Genomic DNA, 20,365 nt, shown 5'->3' with positions numbered 1-20,365 from the left:
GGGTGATTGGAGTTTTCACCGGATGATTGTGGTAGGGATTCATGGAAAGGTCGTACACTCTTTGCCGGGATCTATCGGGGGCCTTTCTCCGTGGAGACACAAGCATAGCCTCCGCCCCATGTGATAAGGGGATACGGTCCCATGACTTTACCTGTTTCCGGATCACAAACCAACACTGGGACCTTAATTCGCGTCTTGAGTGAAGCATTCGTGTTAAAATGTCGGACTATCAGAGGGTTGCTATCTAATAAAGAGCAATTCAAAAAATTAAAAACATACAAAGCTTTCTGTAGACGTTCCTCAGGAGTGGCAGTCCCTACTCCCCCTTTTTGTTGTTGTAACAAACGTTTCAAAGATTGGTGAGAGTGTTCAATCAGGGATTGACCTGTAGGGGAATGAGGGATGCCAGTAATGTGGGTCACCCCCCAAGAGTCAAAAAATGTTTTTGTTGCGGCTGAGACATATGCAGGGCCATTGTCCGTTTTTATTTGAGAGGGTATGCCCAGGGTGGCAAAAGCACGCATCAAATGTTTTTGAACATCACGCGATTTCTCCCCTGTGTGGCAAGAAGCAAACAAAGCGCTTGAAAAGGTGTCAATAGAGGAATGGACATATTTCAATTTACCAAACTCCGGATAATGCGTAATGTCTGTTTGCCACAGTTGCAGGCTCTGCAGTCCTCTGGGATTGACTCCTCCTGCTATTGACGGGAAAGAATGTCTTTGACAGTCAGGACATACAGCAATAATATTAGATGCTTGTTGGGAGGTAAGCCCAAACTGCTGTTTGAGACCTCCAGCATTCTGGTGAAAAAAGGAATGGCTGAGTTTCACCTGTGCTATACGATCCGGCAGTATTTGTACTGGTAACGTCAGCAAATCAGCTCGTCGATTCCCTTCTGGAATAAAACCAGGCAAAGAAGTATGTGCCCTGACATGCATGATAAAATAGGGATGAGGGCGCGAATCTAAAAGAAAAATGAGCTCTTGTAATAAAGCAAATAAGTCAGAATGCGAGATATCACGCAGTACAGATGTTTCAGCTCGTTCAACAATTCCTGCAACATAAGCAGAATCAGTAATTATATTAAGCGGTATAGACCATCTCCGGAAAGCTCGAACGACCGCAGTCAATTCTACTATCTGAGGAGAACTGGGGACGGTTTCTATGTCTGAGTCCCATTGCCTTTGCTGGTCATCCCACCATAAGATGACTGATTTATGTGATTTCCCGGACCCGTCCATAAATACAGTGAGAGGTTGTAATGGCAAATCATTCCTTTTTGGTTTGGGTATCAGGGAAAAATCACTATTAAACAGCTTATGTGGAGGTGGGTGAGATGTAAGTTGACCCGTATAGCCTGCCAATGCCATACTAAAGGCATCTGATTGCTGATAAAGCCACTGTAAGTATATGTTTGTCACTGGTAAACAAATATATACAAAATCTACTCCTCATAATGTTAACAAGCGTTGCCTAGCTTTAATGATCAAAAAGGAAAACATCTCATGCTGTGTCAAGATAGTTTTTGTAGGTTGGTTTGACAGGAAAACCCATTCGATAATTAACAGTGGGTCTGGTTTCTGAGGATCCCATTGAAACATTAGGGCATGAGGCTGTCAAGCAGGGTTCAAAATAATTAGATAAAAAGGTAACTCAGGAGCCCAGCGATGTACTTGCCTATGAGCAATTGCTGTGGCAATTTTTTGCAAAGAGTCGATAGCCTCCGGGCCAAGGCTGCGGGGGGAACTCAAGTCAGTGCTTCCTTTTAACAGTTCAAATAGAGGACCTAAGTCCGCATTAGAAATTCCCAACAGCGATCGGACCCAATTGATTGTTCCCAGCAATTTTTGCACATCATGCAAGTTTTTTATATCTGTCTGTATCTGTAAAGCTTGAGGAACTATAGTTTGAGCCCTTATGCGCCAGCCCAAATATTTCCACGGTGGTATTTTCTGATTTTTTTCCAGCGCGATACAGAGGCCTGCCGAACTAACGGCAGCCGTGACAAGGGCTACAGCTTTCTCCATGACCTCGTGATGTTGTGCAGCCACCAGGATGTCATCCATATAGTGGTACAGTAAGACACTGGACATTGTGGTCCTAACAGGACTAAGCACTTTAGCTACATACCATTGACATATCATGGGGCTATTTTTCATTCCTTGTGGCAGCACAACCCACTGGTATCTTTGTAACAGGGCTTGCATGTTGACGCTTGGAACTGAAAAAGCAAATTTAGGAGCATCATTTGGATGCAGGGGGATATTAAAAAAACAGTCTTTGAGGTCAATAACAGTTAAATGCCAATCTCGAGGAATCATAGTGGGGGACGGGAGTCCTGGTTGTAGGGCTCCCATGTCTTCCATAGCGTCATTAATTTTTCTAAGGTCATGGAGCAAGCGCCACTTGCCAGTTTGTTTCTTAATAACAAAAATAGGTGAATTCCAGGGGTTAGTAGAAGGCACAATGTGTCCTTTCATTAACTGTTCCGTGACTAATTCTTGGAGGGCGCGAAGCTTTTCCAGTGGTAGGGGCCATTGATCTACCCAAATAGGGGTATTGGTTTTCCAGGTTAATCTTAGGGTGTCGCGCACTTCAATGGCCCCACCTAAAAATGGGTCCGAATGGACATTCCCCACTGGGACAGTACATCACACCCCCATAAAATCATGGGAACAGGCAGCACAAAAGGCTTAACGGAGGCTATATGCCCCTCCGGACCTTGAATTTGGATTAATTCCACACTTTGGTGGCTGCTGCCAGTTCCGCCGATTCCTGCCAATGTTTGGGAAACATTGGCCAGAGGCCACTGTGGGGGCCACTTAGCCAAAGATATTACTGTAACATCAGTCCCGGTATCAATAATCCCATTTAGCACTACTTGCTGTCCCCCACGAATAAGGGTGCATTGACATATAGGTTGTTTCTGAGAGATAGACTGTACCCATAAAATTTGTGGGTTCCCCGTAGATCCGAACCCTCCCCGCCTTTGTTGGGGCTGACTAGGAACCGGGGAGTCCGTTCCCATGGGAATTAGTATCAATTGCACTATATGGCTACCTTTCGGTACAGTGCAGGGAGGAAACGGGGTCCATGCCATAATTTTAATTTCATCAGTACTATCAGAATCAACAACCCCAGGTAACACAAAAAGCCCCGACAATGTGGTAGATGATCTTCCTAACAACAGCACTTGTGTTTTGGGGTGCAAGGGTCCCGAAATATTTGTCGACAGCAAGTGAACTGAACAATCAAGTAACGTTACTGTGTGGGCTGTTGCCAGGTCCAATCCAGCACTCCCGGCTGTTGCTGGACGGAGACTTGAGGCACTGCTGCTTCCCTCCGTGGGGGTTGAGATGTCGGCTGTGGTATTTGTGTCTGCACGCGTCGCTGCTCCGCGCTCCGTGATTGGTTTCCCTGTATCGGTTGTCCCTGGAAATCATACTTAGACCGACATTGATTAGCATAATGACACCCTTTTCGGCATCTAGGGCAAACCCCAGGAGCTTGGTGCCTGGCTCCCGTATTCATAGACAGGCAGTTCTTTTTTAAATGCCCTGGTTTACCACAGCCGTAGCAATTCCCCAAATGTGACGGACCGCGCATGGCTGCAAAGGTAGCAGCCATGGCCTCAAATTTATGATCCACAGTACCAATTCTATTACAAGCCTCTACCATTTCAACCAATGTAGGATTCGGATTCGGGAGAGACTTTAACAACTTTTTACAATCCACATTAGCATTCTCGACGGCTAATTTTAACAACAAAATTTCCCGTGCCTCCGTATTATCTATTTGGTGCTCCAAAGCTTGTTTCAGTCTATCGATAAACTGCATATAAGACTCTCGGGGTTCCTGGGTAATAGTAGTAAAAGCCTTTTGCGGCTTCTGTGAGTCAGGAACCTTAAAAAAGGCTTTTTTTGCTTCTTCACAAATTGCCTCAAGGGCTTCCTGTGGAATTCGAGCCTGATCCACAGGACTGGTGTGCTGACCTGTGCCTGTGAGGTGCTCTATAGTCAGCGCAGCTATAGCTGCATTGCCGTGACCTATGTAAGTTAAGAGGAGTGCTTGGAGTCCCCCCCTCCAATGTGCCTCCCACAAAGTATATTGTGTTGGTGTCAGTAACAATTGTGCTAAGGTTTTAAAATCATGCGGAGTCATTACATAGGTATCAAAACCAGAGGATAATAAGCTTGCAAAACACAGGGAGGAAAGTCCATGTTCAGTGACAGTACGGTGCAACTCCTTAATCACTGGAAAAGACAGAGCTTCCCAACGTGCCCCCCGACCTTGATAGATCACAGGGGGGCTACTATTGTTTTAGCAATTTCCAGCTCTCCTTCCTTTAAGGCTTGGCGCCTTATGTTAGCCCACACGTTATGTGGGTTGGGGGGGTAGAGGTCTGGCTCCTTTTCAGAGTCCACTGGTCCCGGATCAAAGGGATCCTCTTCTGGGGGGTACCCCACGGCACACACCTCTAGCGGTGCAATGGATTTTTGACCCTCTGATGGTAACAGAGGTATTGCAGGAGAGTCTTCCTCTCTCTCTGCTTTGTCTTTGTGACTTTTTTCCTGGGCTTTTAAAGTCTCAAACATACCTCTCCACCACGGAAGCATGTGCTGTGCTTCGGCATTCCCCATAGTCGCCGCATCCCATAGTTTCACCCCCACACCATCCCAAAGTTCCCGCGTAAAAATAGTAGATGCAGTTACAGTGGGTATTTTCACTTGTACACATTTAAGCATTGCTTTAAGATCATGCCCAGAAATATTCTTTCCATGCTTTTGAAGAAGAGGTTTCATAAGCTCATATACATCTCTTTCCGGGGAAGACGCTTCATTCCCCAAGTTTCCCACAGCTCACTTCTCTACTCTGGAGGGATTTCAGGCCGGCCAGCTCCTGCTTCCTTTCAGCACCTCATTCAACGTTCTGTGGGACTCGCAGCATGCCACGCAGATAGGTGGTTTCTGAGCCCTGGTATCACACCAGGGTCACCAATTTGCCACGATTGAGAGACGGGACACAGCTTGATGCAAGCAAAAAGTCGATTTTATTATGATTCTTCACATAAATTTATACTAGTTCAGGCTAGCGTGTTCTAAGCTGATTGGTCCAAATTCTACGTTAAGCATTTACAGATACATTAAGCATTCACAGATTGGCTAATGCTAAAGGAATTTTTTAAACATTTACTTCTTCTATTTACAGCAATCTATCTTGAGCAAGAACAATAGTTCCTCTTCTACAGGGTGATTGTTTTAAAGTCTCACCAGCTCACAATCCTCTGTACAAACATAGAGTGAGCAGTCTTTGTCTCTTCTAATAAAAGTTCTTATCTTATCTTTCCCAGGGCCTATGGCCGACAAGTTCTAGCACACCTCCTTCTATCAATTTAGCAGTGCTGGGGGTTTTACTGACACCAGACAAATCCTGTCCCACACCACTGGGGCCTTTAATACTTGCCTGAAATATGCTGATTGGGCAAGAGGTTGGTATCCCATGAGGGGTAAGACTAACTGCTGGGCTCTGCAGGAAAGTAATCATTAGAGGCAGTGTGCTTGCTGCCACTTGGAGAACATCATCAGTGTGGATTTCTAGTCATCTTTGGTATGTGTGAAAAATTTAAACAAAATTTAAAAAAAAACAACACAAAAGTTTTAATCAAAAACAGTGTATTAATTCTTCTGTAAGTTACAATATTCAGGCTATTAATTTAGGAAATTTATAGGAAATAAAACAGGAAAAAAATGAAACATACTTTGGGATTTGGCTTGTTGTATATGTTTTGTATACCCCAGGATTGGAAGTAGGGAATTGGGAGAGCATACAGGAGAAGTGTTAGTCTGGGTTTTCTCTGTTCTTACTCTTTCTTTGGGATTCAACTACTGGCCATTGTTCTTGCTGTTCTTTCCCTTAGGAACAAAACTTAATGGAGTGAGAAAACTGAGCTAAATAGACTTTTGGTCAGCCTATGGTTACTCTGACAGTGCTTTTTCTTCCTCCTGTGTTGCACCCAGTAATTTGCTAGTCTTGAGTATGAAACTACCTAAGAAGTTGAGGATGCAGCCTTTGGTCCTGAATTTTGGTGCTATACTCTGTGTTCACCTAACTTAGTAACAAGAGACTTGGTTTTGCATCTGCTTCCACAGTTACCATTAAGTGTAAATACAAATAGTTACTAATTAAACATTTCATTACCTGATTGTGCTTGAAGAGTGAATGATGAACTCACAAGTAATTGACTGAAAACCTTAATATTGTTTTGGCTGGGATGGAATTAATTGCCTTCATAGTAGCTGGTATAGTGCTATGTTTTGTGTTCAGTATGAGAAGAATGTTGATAACACACTGATGTTTTCAGTTGTTGCTAAGTAATGTTTAGTCTAAAGTCAAGGGGTTTTCAGCTTCTGATGCCCAGCCAGCAAGAAAGCTGGAGGGGCACAAGAAGTTGGCACAGGACACAGCCAGGGCAGCTGACCCAAAGTGGCCAACGGGGTATTCCATACCATTTGACGTCCCATCTAGTATATAAATTGAGGGGAGTGGGGCTGGGGGGACTGCCACTTGGGAACTAACTGGGCATCGGTCAGCGGGTGCTGAGCAATTGCGTTGTGCATCACTTGTATATACCAATCCTTTTATTATTATTATTGTCATTTTAATGTTGTTATTATTATCATTATTAGTTTCGTCTTTTCTGTGCTATTAAACCGTTCTTATCTCAACCCACAAGTTTTACTTTTTTTCACCCGATTTTCTCCCCCATCCCACTGGATGGGGGGGAGTGAGTGAGTGGCTGCGTGGTGCTTAGTTGCTGGCTGGGGTTAAACCGCGACATATTGTTTTAATATTCAGGCCTGTTATAATTGTTTTTCTGTGTGTGTATATTAATATCTTAAGTAAACTAAGAGAAGCTGCTATTGTAGTACACAGGCAAACAAAATTAAGACAAAATGGTGTTGGATTGCACTGGTTTTTGAGTTTGGCTTGTTTGTATTTTGATTTTTGTAATGTTTTATATTTTCAGAGTCCATACACTGAAATTTATTGGTGGAAAAAAGTAGTTCACAGTTGTTTGCATTAGACAGTTGGCTGCATTAGACAAATTATTGCCAGCAGGTCAAGGGAGGTGATCTTTCCCCTTTATTCAGCACTGGTGAGGCCACACCTGAAGTCCTGTGTCCAGTTCTGGGCTCCTCAGTGCAAGAGACAAATGGACATACTGGAGGGAGTCCAGCAAAGGGCCACAAAGATGATTAAGGGCTGGAGCACCTCACATATGAGGAAAGGCTGAGAGAGCTGGGACTGTTTAGCCTAGAGAAGAGAAAGCTCAGGGGGCATCTCATCAATGTATATAAATACCTGAAAGGAGGGTACAAAGATGACGGAGCCAGGCTCTTTTCAGTGGTGTCTGCTGACAGAACAAGAGGCAACAGGCACAAACTGAAACACAGGAGGTTCCATCTTAGCATCAGGAAACCCTTTTTTACTGTGAAGATGACTGAGCACTAGAACAGGTTGCCCAGGGAGATTGTGGAGTCTCCCTCCTTGGAGACATTAAAAAAATGTCTAGACATGGTCCTGGGCAAGTGGCTCTAGGTGGCACTGCTTCAGCAGAGGGGTTTGTCAAGATGACTTCAAGAAGTCCCTTCCAACCTCATCTATTCTGTGATTCTGCGATTCTGCGATTCTGTGATTCTGTTTCATTGGTTAATGGAACTTTTCATATAATATACATTTCTATCTTCTTATTATTTTGGAAAAATATTTGCAATTATTTTCCTTCCAAGGAGTGTGATATTCTAGTAATGGGTATTTTTGTTAAATTCATTAATTCAGTCAGAAGTTGGATGAGCATTTATGACAGTGTTCACAATGTACTACTTGATTTCTTTTTCTTCATATGCATGTTAAATATTAACAATGCTTTGCAATGGTTTTTGCATGCTTGATGTAGAAAATGAGCAGCTTGAGACTACTTGTAGCACACAAGCTATATTCATCCTGACTGGTACAGAAAAATGCAAATTGATCTCTGCCAGAAAATTGCATTATACTCGGGTGTTTTGGTTTAACAACAAAGTGGGATGGGGGAGAGAATCAGAAAAAAAAAAGTAAAACTCGTGGGTTGAGATAAGAACAGCTTAATGGAACAGAAAGAAAGAAACTCCAGGGAAGAAGTGTGTCCTGGTTTCAGCTGGGATAGAGTTAACTGTCTTCCTAGTAGCTGGTACAGTGCTATGTTTTGAGTTCAGCATGCGAAGAATGTTGATAACACTGATGTTTTCAGTTGTTGCTCAGTAGTATTTAGACTATAGTCAAGGATTTTTCAGCTTCTCATGCCCAGCCAGGGCACAAGAAGTTGGACACAACCAGGGCACCTGACCCAAACTGGCCAACGGTGTATTCCATACATGTTGGTATGATTAAAGGAAACCCTACAGAATCAGGGAGTGAGTAAAAATCTGCCTACGAGAAAACAGCCCCCAGATACCACCGTTCAACATGAACAAATTATACCTAGCATACACCCTGATTCAAATAATGCAAACAAGGACTTGGCTACTCTAATAATAGAACAAAAAGAGACAATGTTAGAATTGTTAAAGGAAATGCGAAAAAGAGACGGGGAAACCAACCGCACCCGTGATAGATGCGGAGCCGCTTGTAATAGCCGCTGCAGAAGAAAGGCAGAGACATTGGATTAAGCAAGCCTGGATTGCTCAAAAACAAAAAGAGGGAGAAAGATTTAAACAGAGACCTACAGTGGATTCGACCTTGTTGTAGTATTACAAATACAGACTTACAGCCGCTGCTGGATTTATTGCGGGGCAGCAATAGCTTAACTTCTACAAGACAACTAAGTGCACCGGGACGGCAAGCCTTGACAGCAATTGGACAAAAAATCACATCCTCCATGTCTGGCAGATACGTTCCTGATTTACCCATAAATTTGAAACCTTATGCTGAGATTGATATGGAACACACTGACTGTAGTAAGCAGCATGACAGTGACACCGGTGATTGATCCACATCGGTTAACGCCATGGGACAGTAAGAATGTTTGGGTGTCACTAGCTAAACCTATTAATCAAACCTCTTTTTGTCTGCTTATGTATTTTATTAGGTATAATGTTGTTTTTACTGTGCTTAATTAAATGTGTTCATAGATCTTTGCAAAGGGCAATACAGCAGGTGTTAAAATTTTACCTCAATCTATACACAAACAGATAAATTGGCTGAAGAAACATACACAAAGATCCAGCAAGAAACTAATTGGTTTGATGGGGTGTTACAGTCAATATTCGGCGGGATAACACCATGGCTAATGTCATTGATTAAGGAAGCCTTACGATGGTTGGGTATATTGATATTAATCTGTGTAATAGTTAAAATTGCTTATGGGTGCATGATAAAAGGAGTCTCAAAGCTGACACACCAAGCTCTACTCGCACAAAAAGAAAAAGGGGGAATTGTTGGGAAGTGGCTTGATGAGAAAGGACATGGGTCTATGGAAAAGTTGTGCGAGCAGAGTTCTGTGTGAAAGAATGTCAGTTTGAGCAACAAGACTAGGCCTTGGCTGAAAATAGCTGTCTTTACTGATATCAGGAGAAAAACAACAGCTGGTCTCGCTGTTATCAGGAGAAAGACAGGGACGGTGTGACCTTGGCATAACTTCACAAGTAACTTTTGAAGAAGTTCTCATGAGAAAGTTACTGAACACGCATAGCTGCAAATCACAAGTGGGTGTGTTTTAGTAATGAATAAACATTAGCAATGTACCAATCATATTAGGACTAGTAGGCATAATTATCGCAAACTGTATAAATATGAGCTATCCGTGCAAATAAAGTTGAATCACTTCTATCGCTCATATTGGGTCGACTTATGTGCATTCCTCCGCCGCTCCAACACATACCATGTGACGTCCCATCTAGTGTAGGAACTGGGAAGTGGGGGGGCAGGGAATCGCCGCTCGGGGGCTGGTGGGGTGTCAGTCGGCGGGTGGTGAGCAATTGCCCTGCACATCATTTGTACATTCCAGTCCTTTTATTACTACTGTTGTCATTTTATTATCCCATACATAACAATAATCCATTTGCTGAGGTTTTTCATTTTCCAAAATTTTCCAGAGTGTAGCTGCTTTTTTAAATTCGAAGGATCTTTTGTGGGGCCATACCCTGCTCCTCTAAGTGCTGGCCAGTCTTCCTTACACAATGCTATTGCTCATTGTTTTGATAGACCTGCAGTGCCATTGTCCTGGTTTCAGCTGGGATAGAGTTAATTGTCTTCCTAGTAGCTGGTATAGTGCTATGTTTTTGAGTTAGGTATGAGAAGAATGTTGATAACACTGATGTTTTCAGTTGTTGTGAAGTAATGTTTAGTCTAAAGTCAAGGATTTTTCAGCTTCTCCTGCCCAGCCAGCAAGAAGGCTGGAGGGGCACAAGAAGTTGGGAGGGGACACAGCCAGGGCAGCTGACCCAAAGTGGCCAACGGGGTATTCCATATCATGTGACATCACATCTAGTATATAATCCGGGGAGAGTGGGTGCGGGGGGGATAGCCGCTCGGGGACTAATGGGGCGTTGATCGGTGGATGGTGAGCAATTGCATTGTGCATCACTTGTATATTCCAATCCTATTATTATTATTATTATTGTCATTTTATTAGTGTTATCATTATCATTATTAGTTTCTTCTTCTCTGTTCTATTAAACCGTTCTTATCTCAACCCGCGAGTTTTACTTTTTTTTTTCCCAATTTTCTCCCCCATCCGACTGAATGGGGGGGAGTGAGTGAGCAGTTGCGTGGTGCTTAGTTGCTGGCTGGGGTTAAACCACGACCAAGTGTTAACTATAACTAGCCTCATTCAGTCATGTATGCCAGAAGACAGCTGAAGTTTCTGTTGGGGAGTTCTTACCAGCTGAAGAATTGGCAGGAATGTGCTGACTATACTCAAGCTAGATTAGGTTGTGTATTTGCCATCCTCAATACCATACTTGCTCACTTTTGGATGCCAGTGGTCACTTAAGACACCTCTTGGTGGAAAAACATGCCTACTCTGAGCACTTAGTCTCTACCAGTATCCTTTCCTGCAGCAAGGGGCTCTGCAACATTAAGTGCATGTCTTAAAACCATATTTTTAGTCAATTTTGTACAGTTACTCGGATAACATTCTTATACATGTCATAGGAAGCTGTAAATACATATATAAAATATGTAAAGTATAAATTATATTATGGATGAAAACAGAAGTGAGTACTTTGAAGAGGTTGATGTACATGAGCCAAGGTAGGTGACTGTATGGAAGCAGACACTTCAATTTCACCTGAAGAATACAAGCTTTAAGAAGGGAGAAAAAAAAAACAAAAACACGGAAGAAGATGGATTTATATGAAACAATTTGTATTTTAAACCTAGGAAAATTACTTCTAAAGTTACTTCCTTATGTCATGTAGAGAAGAAGCAGATGGCATCCATTTCTGTGAAATTGACAGAAATTGAGGATGTGATGAACAAGGACTGCAAAAAACCCTAATGAATAAACTTGCTAATTCATCTAGAGTGCAGAGAGGGGAATGCAAGAAAAAGCTTACTTGTCTCATTTAGGCTTTTTCATGTTTATGTGGTTGTGAATTTGGGTCATCAGATGGGGAGGAATAAAAAGCAGCAGTAATATCTCGCCCATGAAAAGGCAGAACCAACAAATCATGCTGATGCACAGAAGTCAAAGGGAGTACTTTGTCCAGTTCTGGGCTCCCCAGTACAAGAAATACAGGGACATACTGGAGAGAGACCAATAAAGGACCACGAAAATGATTAAGGGACTGGAGCATCTCTCCTATGAGGAAAGGCTGAGAGAGCTGGGACTGTTTAGCCTAGAGAAGAGAATGCTCGGGGGCATCTCATCAATGTATATAAATACCTGAAAGGAGGGTACAAAGATGACGGAGCCAAGCTCTTTTCAGCGGTGTCTGCTGACAGAACAAGAGGCAATGGGCACAAACTGAAATACAGGAGCTTCAGTCTGAACATAAACAGACTGTGTTCGAGAGAGAGCCCATACCAGCCGGCTCTAAGACAGACCCGCCACCAGCCAAGGCTGAGACAATCAGCAATAGTGGTAACGCCTCTGTGATAACATTTTTAAGAAGGAAAAAAGTTAGGACAGATGGAAACGGCAGCTGGAGAGAGGAGTGAGAACATGTAAGAGAAACAACCCTGCAGACCCCAAGGTCAGTGAAGAAGGAGGGGGAGGACATGCTCCAGGTGCTGGAGCAGAGATTCCCCTGCAGCCCGTGGTGAAGACCATGGTGAGGTAGGCTGTCCCCCTGCAGTCCATGGACGTCCACGGTGGAGCAGATATCCACCTGCAGCCTGTGGAGGACCCCACGCTGGAGCAGGTGGGTGCCCAAAGGAGGCTGTCACCCCGTGGGAACCCTGCACTGGAGCAGGCTCCTGGCAGGACCTGCGGATCTGTGGAGAGAGGAGCCCACGGAGCAGGTTTTCTGGCAGGACTTGTGACCCTGTGGGGGACCCACACTGGAGCAGTGTGCTCCTGAAGGACTGCACACCGTGGAATGGACCCATGCTGGAGCAGTTCGTGAAGAACTGCATCCCGTGGGAAGGACCCATGTTGGAGAAGTTCATGGAGGACTGTCTCCCGTGGGTGGGACCCCACGCTGGAGCAGGGGAAGAGTGTGATGAGCCCTCCCCCTGAGGAGGATGAAGCGGCAGAAAATAACGTGTGATGACCGTAAACCCCATCCAGGTCCCCCTGTGCTGCTGGGGGTGTTTCGTAGAGAATCTGGGAGTGAAGTTGTGCCCGGGAAGAAGGGAGGGGTGGAGGGACGGTGTTCTGAGATTTGGTTTTATTTCTCATTACCCTACTCTGGTCGATTTGTAATAAATTGAGTTAATTTTCCCCAAACTGAGTCTGTTTTGCCCATGATGGTAATTGGTGAGTGATGTCTCCTGTCCTTATCTCGACCCGCAAGCTCTTTGTTATATTTTTCTCTCTCCTGTCCAGCTGAGGAGGGGGAGTGATAGAACAGCTTTGGTGGGCACCTGGCATCTAGCCAGGGTTAACCTATCACAATTAAGCTTTTATTTTCCTCTACCTTTGCTTTTTCTGATTTTTTTTCTTAATTTTGATTTTATTTTTGGACTTTTAAGAAAACAGAGGCTAAAAAAGTTAAAACCATCTTCCCTATTTGAAGTTGGCCTCAATTTCTCAGGCAGAACTACTTTGTTGTTGCAGAACAGTCTCACAGAGCACTTACCAGATCAGTGGGTTTCTTTTCCCCTGACATTAAAATGGGAGTGAATGTTTTTGTGTATCACATATTCTGCCAGAAAATAATGCTTTCAAGGCATATAATGTTATTAGTCAGATGTTTAGGAGTGATCCACTCCAATAGCTTATGGATGAAGTTTACTAACTTGTTTTTTTACTAATGATTATCAAACATTGAGGCTGTTTGAGTCAACATACTGCTCTTATACATTATCTAGACTTGCAGGTACTTTAGTTTTCAGTCCATCTGTCCAATTCTTTTTTGAATCCTGATTATTTTTGTTATTTATTGTTATTTTCCAATATTGTTATTTTTGTTAATTGTTATTTTCCAAGCCTGTACACTCATAGTAATCATACAGGACGTTCTAAGAAATGAAAGTATTTATCTAGAAGTGTTTGCTTCATACTAACAGCTGGAATATTTTAAAACTTACATCCTACTCTGTAATGGAACATTGCTTTGCAATTTTTTGCTCCATATGGCTCATCTTGAAACATTAATATCAGTTGTTTTGAGCTGCTGTAATTGACTGAAAGTTCTCACTCTGTCTTTATAACACCCTAGTAACCACCATATCTGAACATTTAAGTAGTTTCTGCATTTTAAAGAGGATGTAGCATGGCAAGATGTGTCTTTTTTTTATTTTTCCTTGTGGACTGTAGTAAGTCCTGAGTGGACTTTTCTACACTGGCATCTTTTTTCCATTCCAGAATCTTCCTTCATTTAGCCAAAATCCAAGCTATGATTACCCAGCCTTTCAGTGTTGTACAAAAGGCAGGTAATTACAGTCCTTTGGCTTCCCAGTTAAGGACTTTGATACAGTTATAGCACAGCAGTTACTACACATGGAGTAGGTCCACATGATTATTATCTCCCAATGGTGGCCACAGTAGATGTTTTTGAAGAAGGTATTAAAAAAGTAGGACATGAACTGAATATTTTGTCCATAGAGGAAATTAATGTGAAAGATAATTTGGGTTTTTTTCTTTTGTTTGTTTTGTTTAACCCTGGAGCATAGTTGTTAGTATATCTTACAGTTTACGCCTTTTCCTTACCCTACCCCAAAACCCCATTCTCAGACTGTAGTCCCTCTGAGTTCTTATGAATTCAAGTCTAGATGGTCCTTTTTGTCATTTAACTGCAGGTGTGTATTTTATTCCTACTGAATTATTAATAGGGGTAACAACGTCTATAGGTTAACTTGAATCCATCTCAGACTTCACAGAAAATATAGAAGCTCCTATTCATTATAATGAGTAATACTGTATTCTGTTGCTAATTCATTCCTTCTATAGGAAAATATGCATTTTTGTATACTTGCAGGTTTGAGCATGTCCTGTGGTAGAGCTGAACCATTATTGCTGATCCATATAATGCATTTTCATACAAAGGGTATGACTAAGCAACAAAATCAAGGCATAATTGCAGGATGGGTAATCAGTGATTATAAATAACAGAAGAGCTTAGGAGTTACTTGGTATCTTTCATTTGAGTGTCTCAAAGATTCAATGTGAACATTAACTGATGAATTCACAGAGTACCCTGTGCTGTGTAGTAGTTATCCCTATGTCAGCCATACCCAGAGAGCTTAACTGACTTCCCTGAGATCATATAGTAAGCTAAAATATAAAATAAAATTTGATGCTTTAATCAGTAGACAGTGCTGCATTTTGGACTGTGGAAAACCATAGGAGAGTTTATCAGAATAGGCACTACCTTAGGCTCTGTGTTTTAAATTTCTCTACTCTCTTTCCCACTTTACAGTAGAGTTCAGAATTTTCTTTGGAAAGATGATTTGCATAATCCTCTAATAATTTCTCCAAGATGTATCTAGTCCAGTTGTGAATAGTAATTGTCAACATGCAACTCCACAAAAATGGAAACATTTCTCTGGTTTAAATGTAGATACAATGGCAAGCAGGTGAATAAAAGCCAGTTCACCAGGAATTTAAGTGACGAGGTAAATTTTGAGTCCCAAAGTACAAACAAGTTTGAAGGGTGTAACTTATAAAGTAGTTCAGCTTGAAACGGTTTGGCATTCAGCCACTGCACAGAAAGAGTTTAATTCACAAACCAAAGCCCCAGTAGGCAGACCCATCAGGAAAACAAATTTAAAATCTTCGGTGTCATATGCAACTTATACCTGAGCACTTCAGTGTTTAATGAGAGCGAGATGGAGAAATGCTCCAGTCCCCATCCTGAAGCTGAGAAACTGAAGCACAGGAGGTCTGCAGCTCAAATTCATCATAATTGGCTTTTATTCACTCTAGGTTCTCACTGTAGTCAGTGGCCTGCTTCGGATCTTTCCCATTTTTCTGATGGGTGAGTGTCTCTTGATTGCAGAGCAGACCTAGGGAAAGTGGACTCTTTCCTTAGTGTCTCAGGTAGAATGTATCAGCCCAGATCATCTGTCCTGTGGTTGCATAGTACATTTTGTCACAGAGCAGTTGTAGGCCAGTACCATAACCATTAAATCCTGCTGTCAGCTATTTTATCATGTCCTTTATAATGTTTTGGAATTCCTTTAATGTTTAAAAAAATAAGGTACTAACACAGGATTATAACTATGTCCAATGACCTCAAAAAGTAGTAAGTTCCAGTTCGTACTTCACCGTGAAAGGATTATTAAAGGCATGTTCCCCTTCTCTCCTGCAGTCTTCAGCAAAGTTAATAATCTTCATTAGTCTTGCCAGTGAATTATGGCTGCTAGTGGTGCTATGCACAGCTGTAATTCAGGAGTGTATTGTGGAAGTTGTTCATCCTGGTTTTTCTTCCTCCAGACCCTCAATAAGAAAGTAGTCTGTAATGTCCTTTACCAAGGATATCATATAATAGGAGTTGGAGGCAAAAAAGAGTAGACATCTATGTGGTCTCACAAAATCCTAAATAAGCTTAGTAGTAACAGACATCCTTTTATATGTGTAAATCCTGCCATATTACAGATTTTCTTAAAGAGATTCTAAAAGCCATATTACAAAAAGATACATCCTTTACTCTTTAAAAGAAGCCCGTTGAATGCAGATTGCCATATACAAGATAGTTAAAATACTCTAGGGACAGATCTTCTTGTCATGGCTACTCAAAAAATGTATACTGAGCATAAAACGCAGCTCTAGGTCTCTGGGCCAAACTCAACGGACATTAGACTTTCGGTTCTAGTAATGTGATCTGTCACATGAACACCATTTGATTGCATTTAATAGATATCTTTTTGTTAGTAAGAAATTATATGTATTTATGTCACTACAGGTTTATCAACCAAGGTTAACGATTTGGGTTAGCCAGAAACTCTTTCCAACCAGCCCAGGGAATGGGGAATTTCCAAAGGTAAAGTTATTTATGTAATTTCTTTCATCTAAGAGCTTATTAAGACTAAAGTTTTCTCTAAAAAAAAACCACTGTGAAAGTTCATTAGATTTTATTTTATAACTGCTTCAAGAGAGTAGCCAGCTCTCATGATTTCATCATGACTTTCATGATATTATATTGTTTCTTAAGGCCTTGACAGTTAAGTGAGGATTTCAGCTTTTATTTTAAAATTATGTTTTTAGCCTTCAGTCTTGCATAAAACATGGACTCTTTCTGGCTTACATACCACAAAGAAAACATACTAATTTTCAAAAGCTCATGTTTCTTAAGCCTGTCTCGTGATTTTAAACAGCTTGACATCTGAGTTTTGAATGCCTGATTTTAGTAATTCTCACGTAGCAATATAGAGGAAAAAGTAAATGATAATGCAGGAGGAGTGGAGGGGTGATTTGTTCTTTATTTTCTTTTTCATTTGTTAAGTTTTTTGTTTCTGCTTGAGTAGCAAGCATACAAAGATGTCAGTCTTCATTTGAGTTTGACAAGGAGTAAGTACCCTGTTAACATAAATGCAGATGTGGCATATTATATAAGACTGATAAGGTTTTGTTCTGTTACCATAACTGGTTTCATAAACCCCAAATTGGACATGAAATTTGAATAGGAAAATAAAACCATTACTCAGAACCACAGAACATGTGTGTTTTATTCTCATATTCTTGTTGATTAATGACTCAAAATCTGGCAAAAAAAATGGCAGGTAAGCAAAGGAAAGAGTACCTGGAAAATTGTTTTGATTAAATTCCATTTGCTATCTAGACTGCAGATCCCTGTTAACAAAATTTTGCTATTCAATCTGGATAACACTATAATTTCCACACTTTTTCTTTATAAACAAAGTCCTAAAATTCATAGCTAGGCTACATTTGTGTGTATCAGATCTGCAGACTTGTGTGAGCATGCTTTGTTTTAAATTAACATATATGACAGTACTGTCATTCTTAACATTTAAAATATTTCAGAAGTTCAGCTAAATAGGCTGATAGCAATGCTAGATTAAGATGAATGTGCTATATACAGTCACACTTATATTAATGGATTTCATAATCAGCTGTGTGTTAACTAGTTGATTTTCATTCACGCTTTTTAAGTTAGCAGTTTTTCCTGAGTTGTCATTCATCATTATACACAGTTGCTCCTGAAACATTTATTCCTATAAAGCTATGAACTATGTGCAGCATAGTTAGTAACAATACTGCATTATACTGGATTTATGAATAGCCATGTTTTTAGTGTTGTACATAGGTTTGAAAAAGTATATCAAAAGAGATAATGGTTTCTGAACTAGTCAGAAAAATATTATACATTTTTCTTTAAAGTGATTGGATTCCTGCTTTTTAAATTCCATGCATTTGTTCTAGGTTTTATGTAAGTTTTCAAAAGATATTTGGCATATGCTTAGGATGACTGTTCTTTAGAACTAGCTCCAAATTTTCTTTCATAATTGAGTTTCAAAAGCAACTTGAATACTAGTTGCATACAATCCAGCTTCCAGCTTTAACAGAAACTGAGTGTCTGTTTTTTCACCAAGCTTATAAAATTAATCGGGGTAAACTGCTGAAGAAGACTTCAGAAAGTACCCAGTCCTTCAGTTTGACGGTTTTATGTACTCATTGTTAATCTAAACAGGTTGAACTACTGAAAGAATAAAATAAAAGAATAGATTTTTAAAAACTCTTAATTTCATATAAAAGATGCAATCAACAAGTATAAAATGATATATTTATTAAAGACAACTTATTTCCAGACCTAGAAGGGTCATATAGGACTTTTTATCTTATGATTGTATGGCAGAATTTCAGGACTGAGATTGTTTTCACAGCTGAAAATGAACTGCCCAACACTGCTTATGGAAATTTGCCCAGATCTTTGGTCTGTGTGGTGTTCCTGTTTGCATGTGTAAGTTTCTAGTTTTTTTCTCATATTCTGTAATGGTACACAAGTAGCAAATTTAGTCAACAAAAAAGCAAAAAATATTATCACAAGGATGGAATTTTCTAAAGTTCTGAGGAAACATGCTTTGTGCAGTCACTAAAAATTTTTCAATAACTTACAATATATTACTAGTTAAACACAATTTTTTTAGGGTCCCATTGTGACATATCATCAGCAAAGTATTTTAATCACACAGCCTTTAGTCCTCCTACTAATGCTTAAACTGAAATGTATATTTAAGTGCTTTGCTAAATAAGCATAGACTTGAGCCAGTGGGGCAGAATGTTTAAGTATGGTTAACAAAAAACTGAGATAGCTAACTAACATGGCACCATTTCTTTACTTGTCCAGAGACCATGATAATACACTGCAGTACCTTTAGAGTGCCAATAAGAAAAGAATAAATGCTCTTTTCAATGAAGCATTATAGGAAAGTCACTTATTAGTGTATGCTAGCTGCTTAAGATGTAAAGCGTTTAAAAGATGAGAGGTCTAAGCTCTGAAAGGTTCTCTTAATGAGGCAATCTTTCACAACTAAGACACACTTTCCATGTTGGAGGCCAAGTGGAGTCATAAAATGGACCTTGGGATATAAAAAAAGCAATTAAGCAATGTAATTCATTGGTAGATAATACCATTAACATTAATTTTTTGGTTATTCACATTAGTACTGAGTTATATTTTTAAAGGGCTCAATGCCATCTGTAGATTTGTGGCCATGAGTTTTGCATTTATGATATTGAGACACTGTGACTGTGTTTTGTGCTTCATGTGTGGAAAATGGATAATTGCTAGTTAACATCCATATTTGTATGCCTAAATAACTGCACATGCAACATGTGCAGGTGCAGTTTTAGGCCTGAGCTGTTCTAGCTCTTGTGAAGGGCACAGAAATTGCTTGATTTGGTGGTAGCAAGAAATATAATTTTGAGGAATAGTATAGCATGTACAACTGATGTTGAGCTGTGGAAAGGGTTGTCACTCCATAGCTTCTTCCCCTGTAGCTTTGATAGGATTGTTGGGGTCTTCCCCAGCTGCAACAAATGGCCAAATTCCCCAGCTCATCTGAGGAGGGGGCTTGTTGTCTTAAGTCTTTTGTATTTCAGCTGCCAGGGCACACTTGTTCAGTTCAAAGACAAGACATTTCCTCAGATGTTCCAAGGCTTGCCTATTTTTTAAACAATCTTTTCCTCCCTGTGCTGCTAATATTTACAGTTGATAAAGCTATGTTTAGTATGTGTTTACTTCTAAACTACACTTAGAGGACTATAAAAACCTTAGGATGTGAAAAAGGAAGATCCCATCAGACAGTTTTTGTAGAAGCACAGCTGATATCGTTTTTCCTCTCTGCAGGGATATCTTCCTATCTCAAAGGAAGTAAATCGCAAGAAAAGTGAGGCTGAAGTGGCATTCCTGACTCCAGTAAATGGCTATGGACATGATTTCATCAAAATCAATTATCCCTACTCTTTTCAGTCATAACTCTTCCATTTGTATTACATATTGTTCTATGGGTTTGATGAGGTCATGGTGTCATGTATCAGGAATTGTTTCTGTGTAAATCAAGTGTAAGAAGAAACTATGGGACTCTGAGCCTTGCTTTAGAGAATAATAGTGGAAAAAAAGTATATCATAAAATTAGTTTTTAACATTCTGACTCAAGTGAAAGCTCTCAGAATTTCACACTGTGAATCCATGTTTACAAACATTACAAGTGGGCCTTCAGGCCTGGTTCTGCCACAGCAAAGTCTTCCACTACT

At 40.7% G+C, this 20,365-nt stretch overlaps 1 protein-coding gene across 1 annotated transcript in view; it reads left to right on the top strand.

The window, feature by feature from the left end:
• LOC126035588 (neuronal regeneration-related protein-like) overlaps nt 1-20,087 on the top strand; it is a 31,429-nt gene extending 11,342 nt beyond the window's left edge. The window contains exons 2-3 of the mRNA XM_049794232.1: nt 16,554-16,631; nt 19,959-20,087. Of these exons, the coding sequence (XP_049650189.1) occupies nt 16,554-16,631; nt 19,959-20,087 (207 nt within the window). The remainder of the gene's footprint in view (nt 1-16,553; nt 16,632-19,958) is intronic.
• Nucleotides 20,088-20,365: the final 278 nt, after the last annotated feature.

This window comes from Accipiter gentilis, chromosome W (assembly GCF_929443795.1).
Source record: "Accipiter gentilis chromosome W, bAccGen1.1, whole genome shotgun sequence".
NCBI classification, from domain to species: Eukaryota; Metazoa; Chordata; class Aves; order Accipitriformes; family Accipitridae; genus Astur; species Astur gentilis.
Note: the sequence above shows the minus strand (reverse complement) of the source record. Positions and strands in the feature narration are given on the sequence as shown.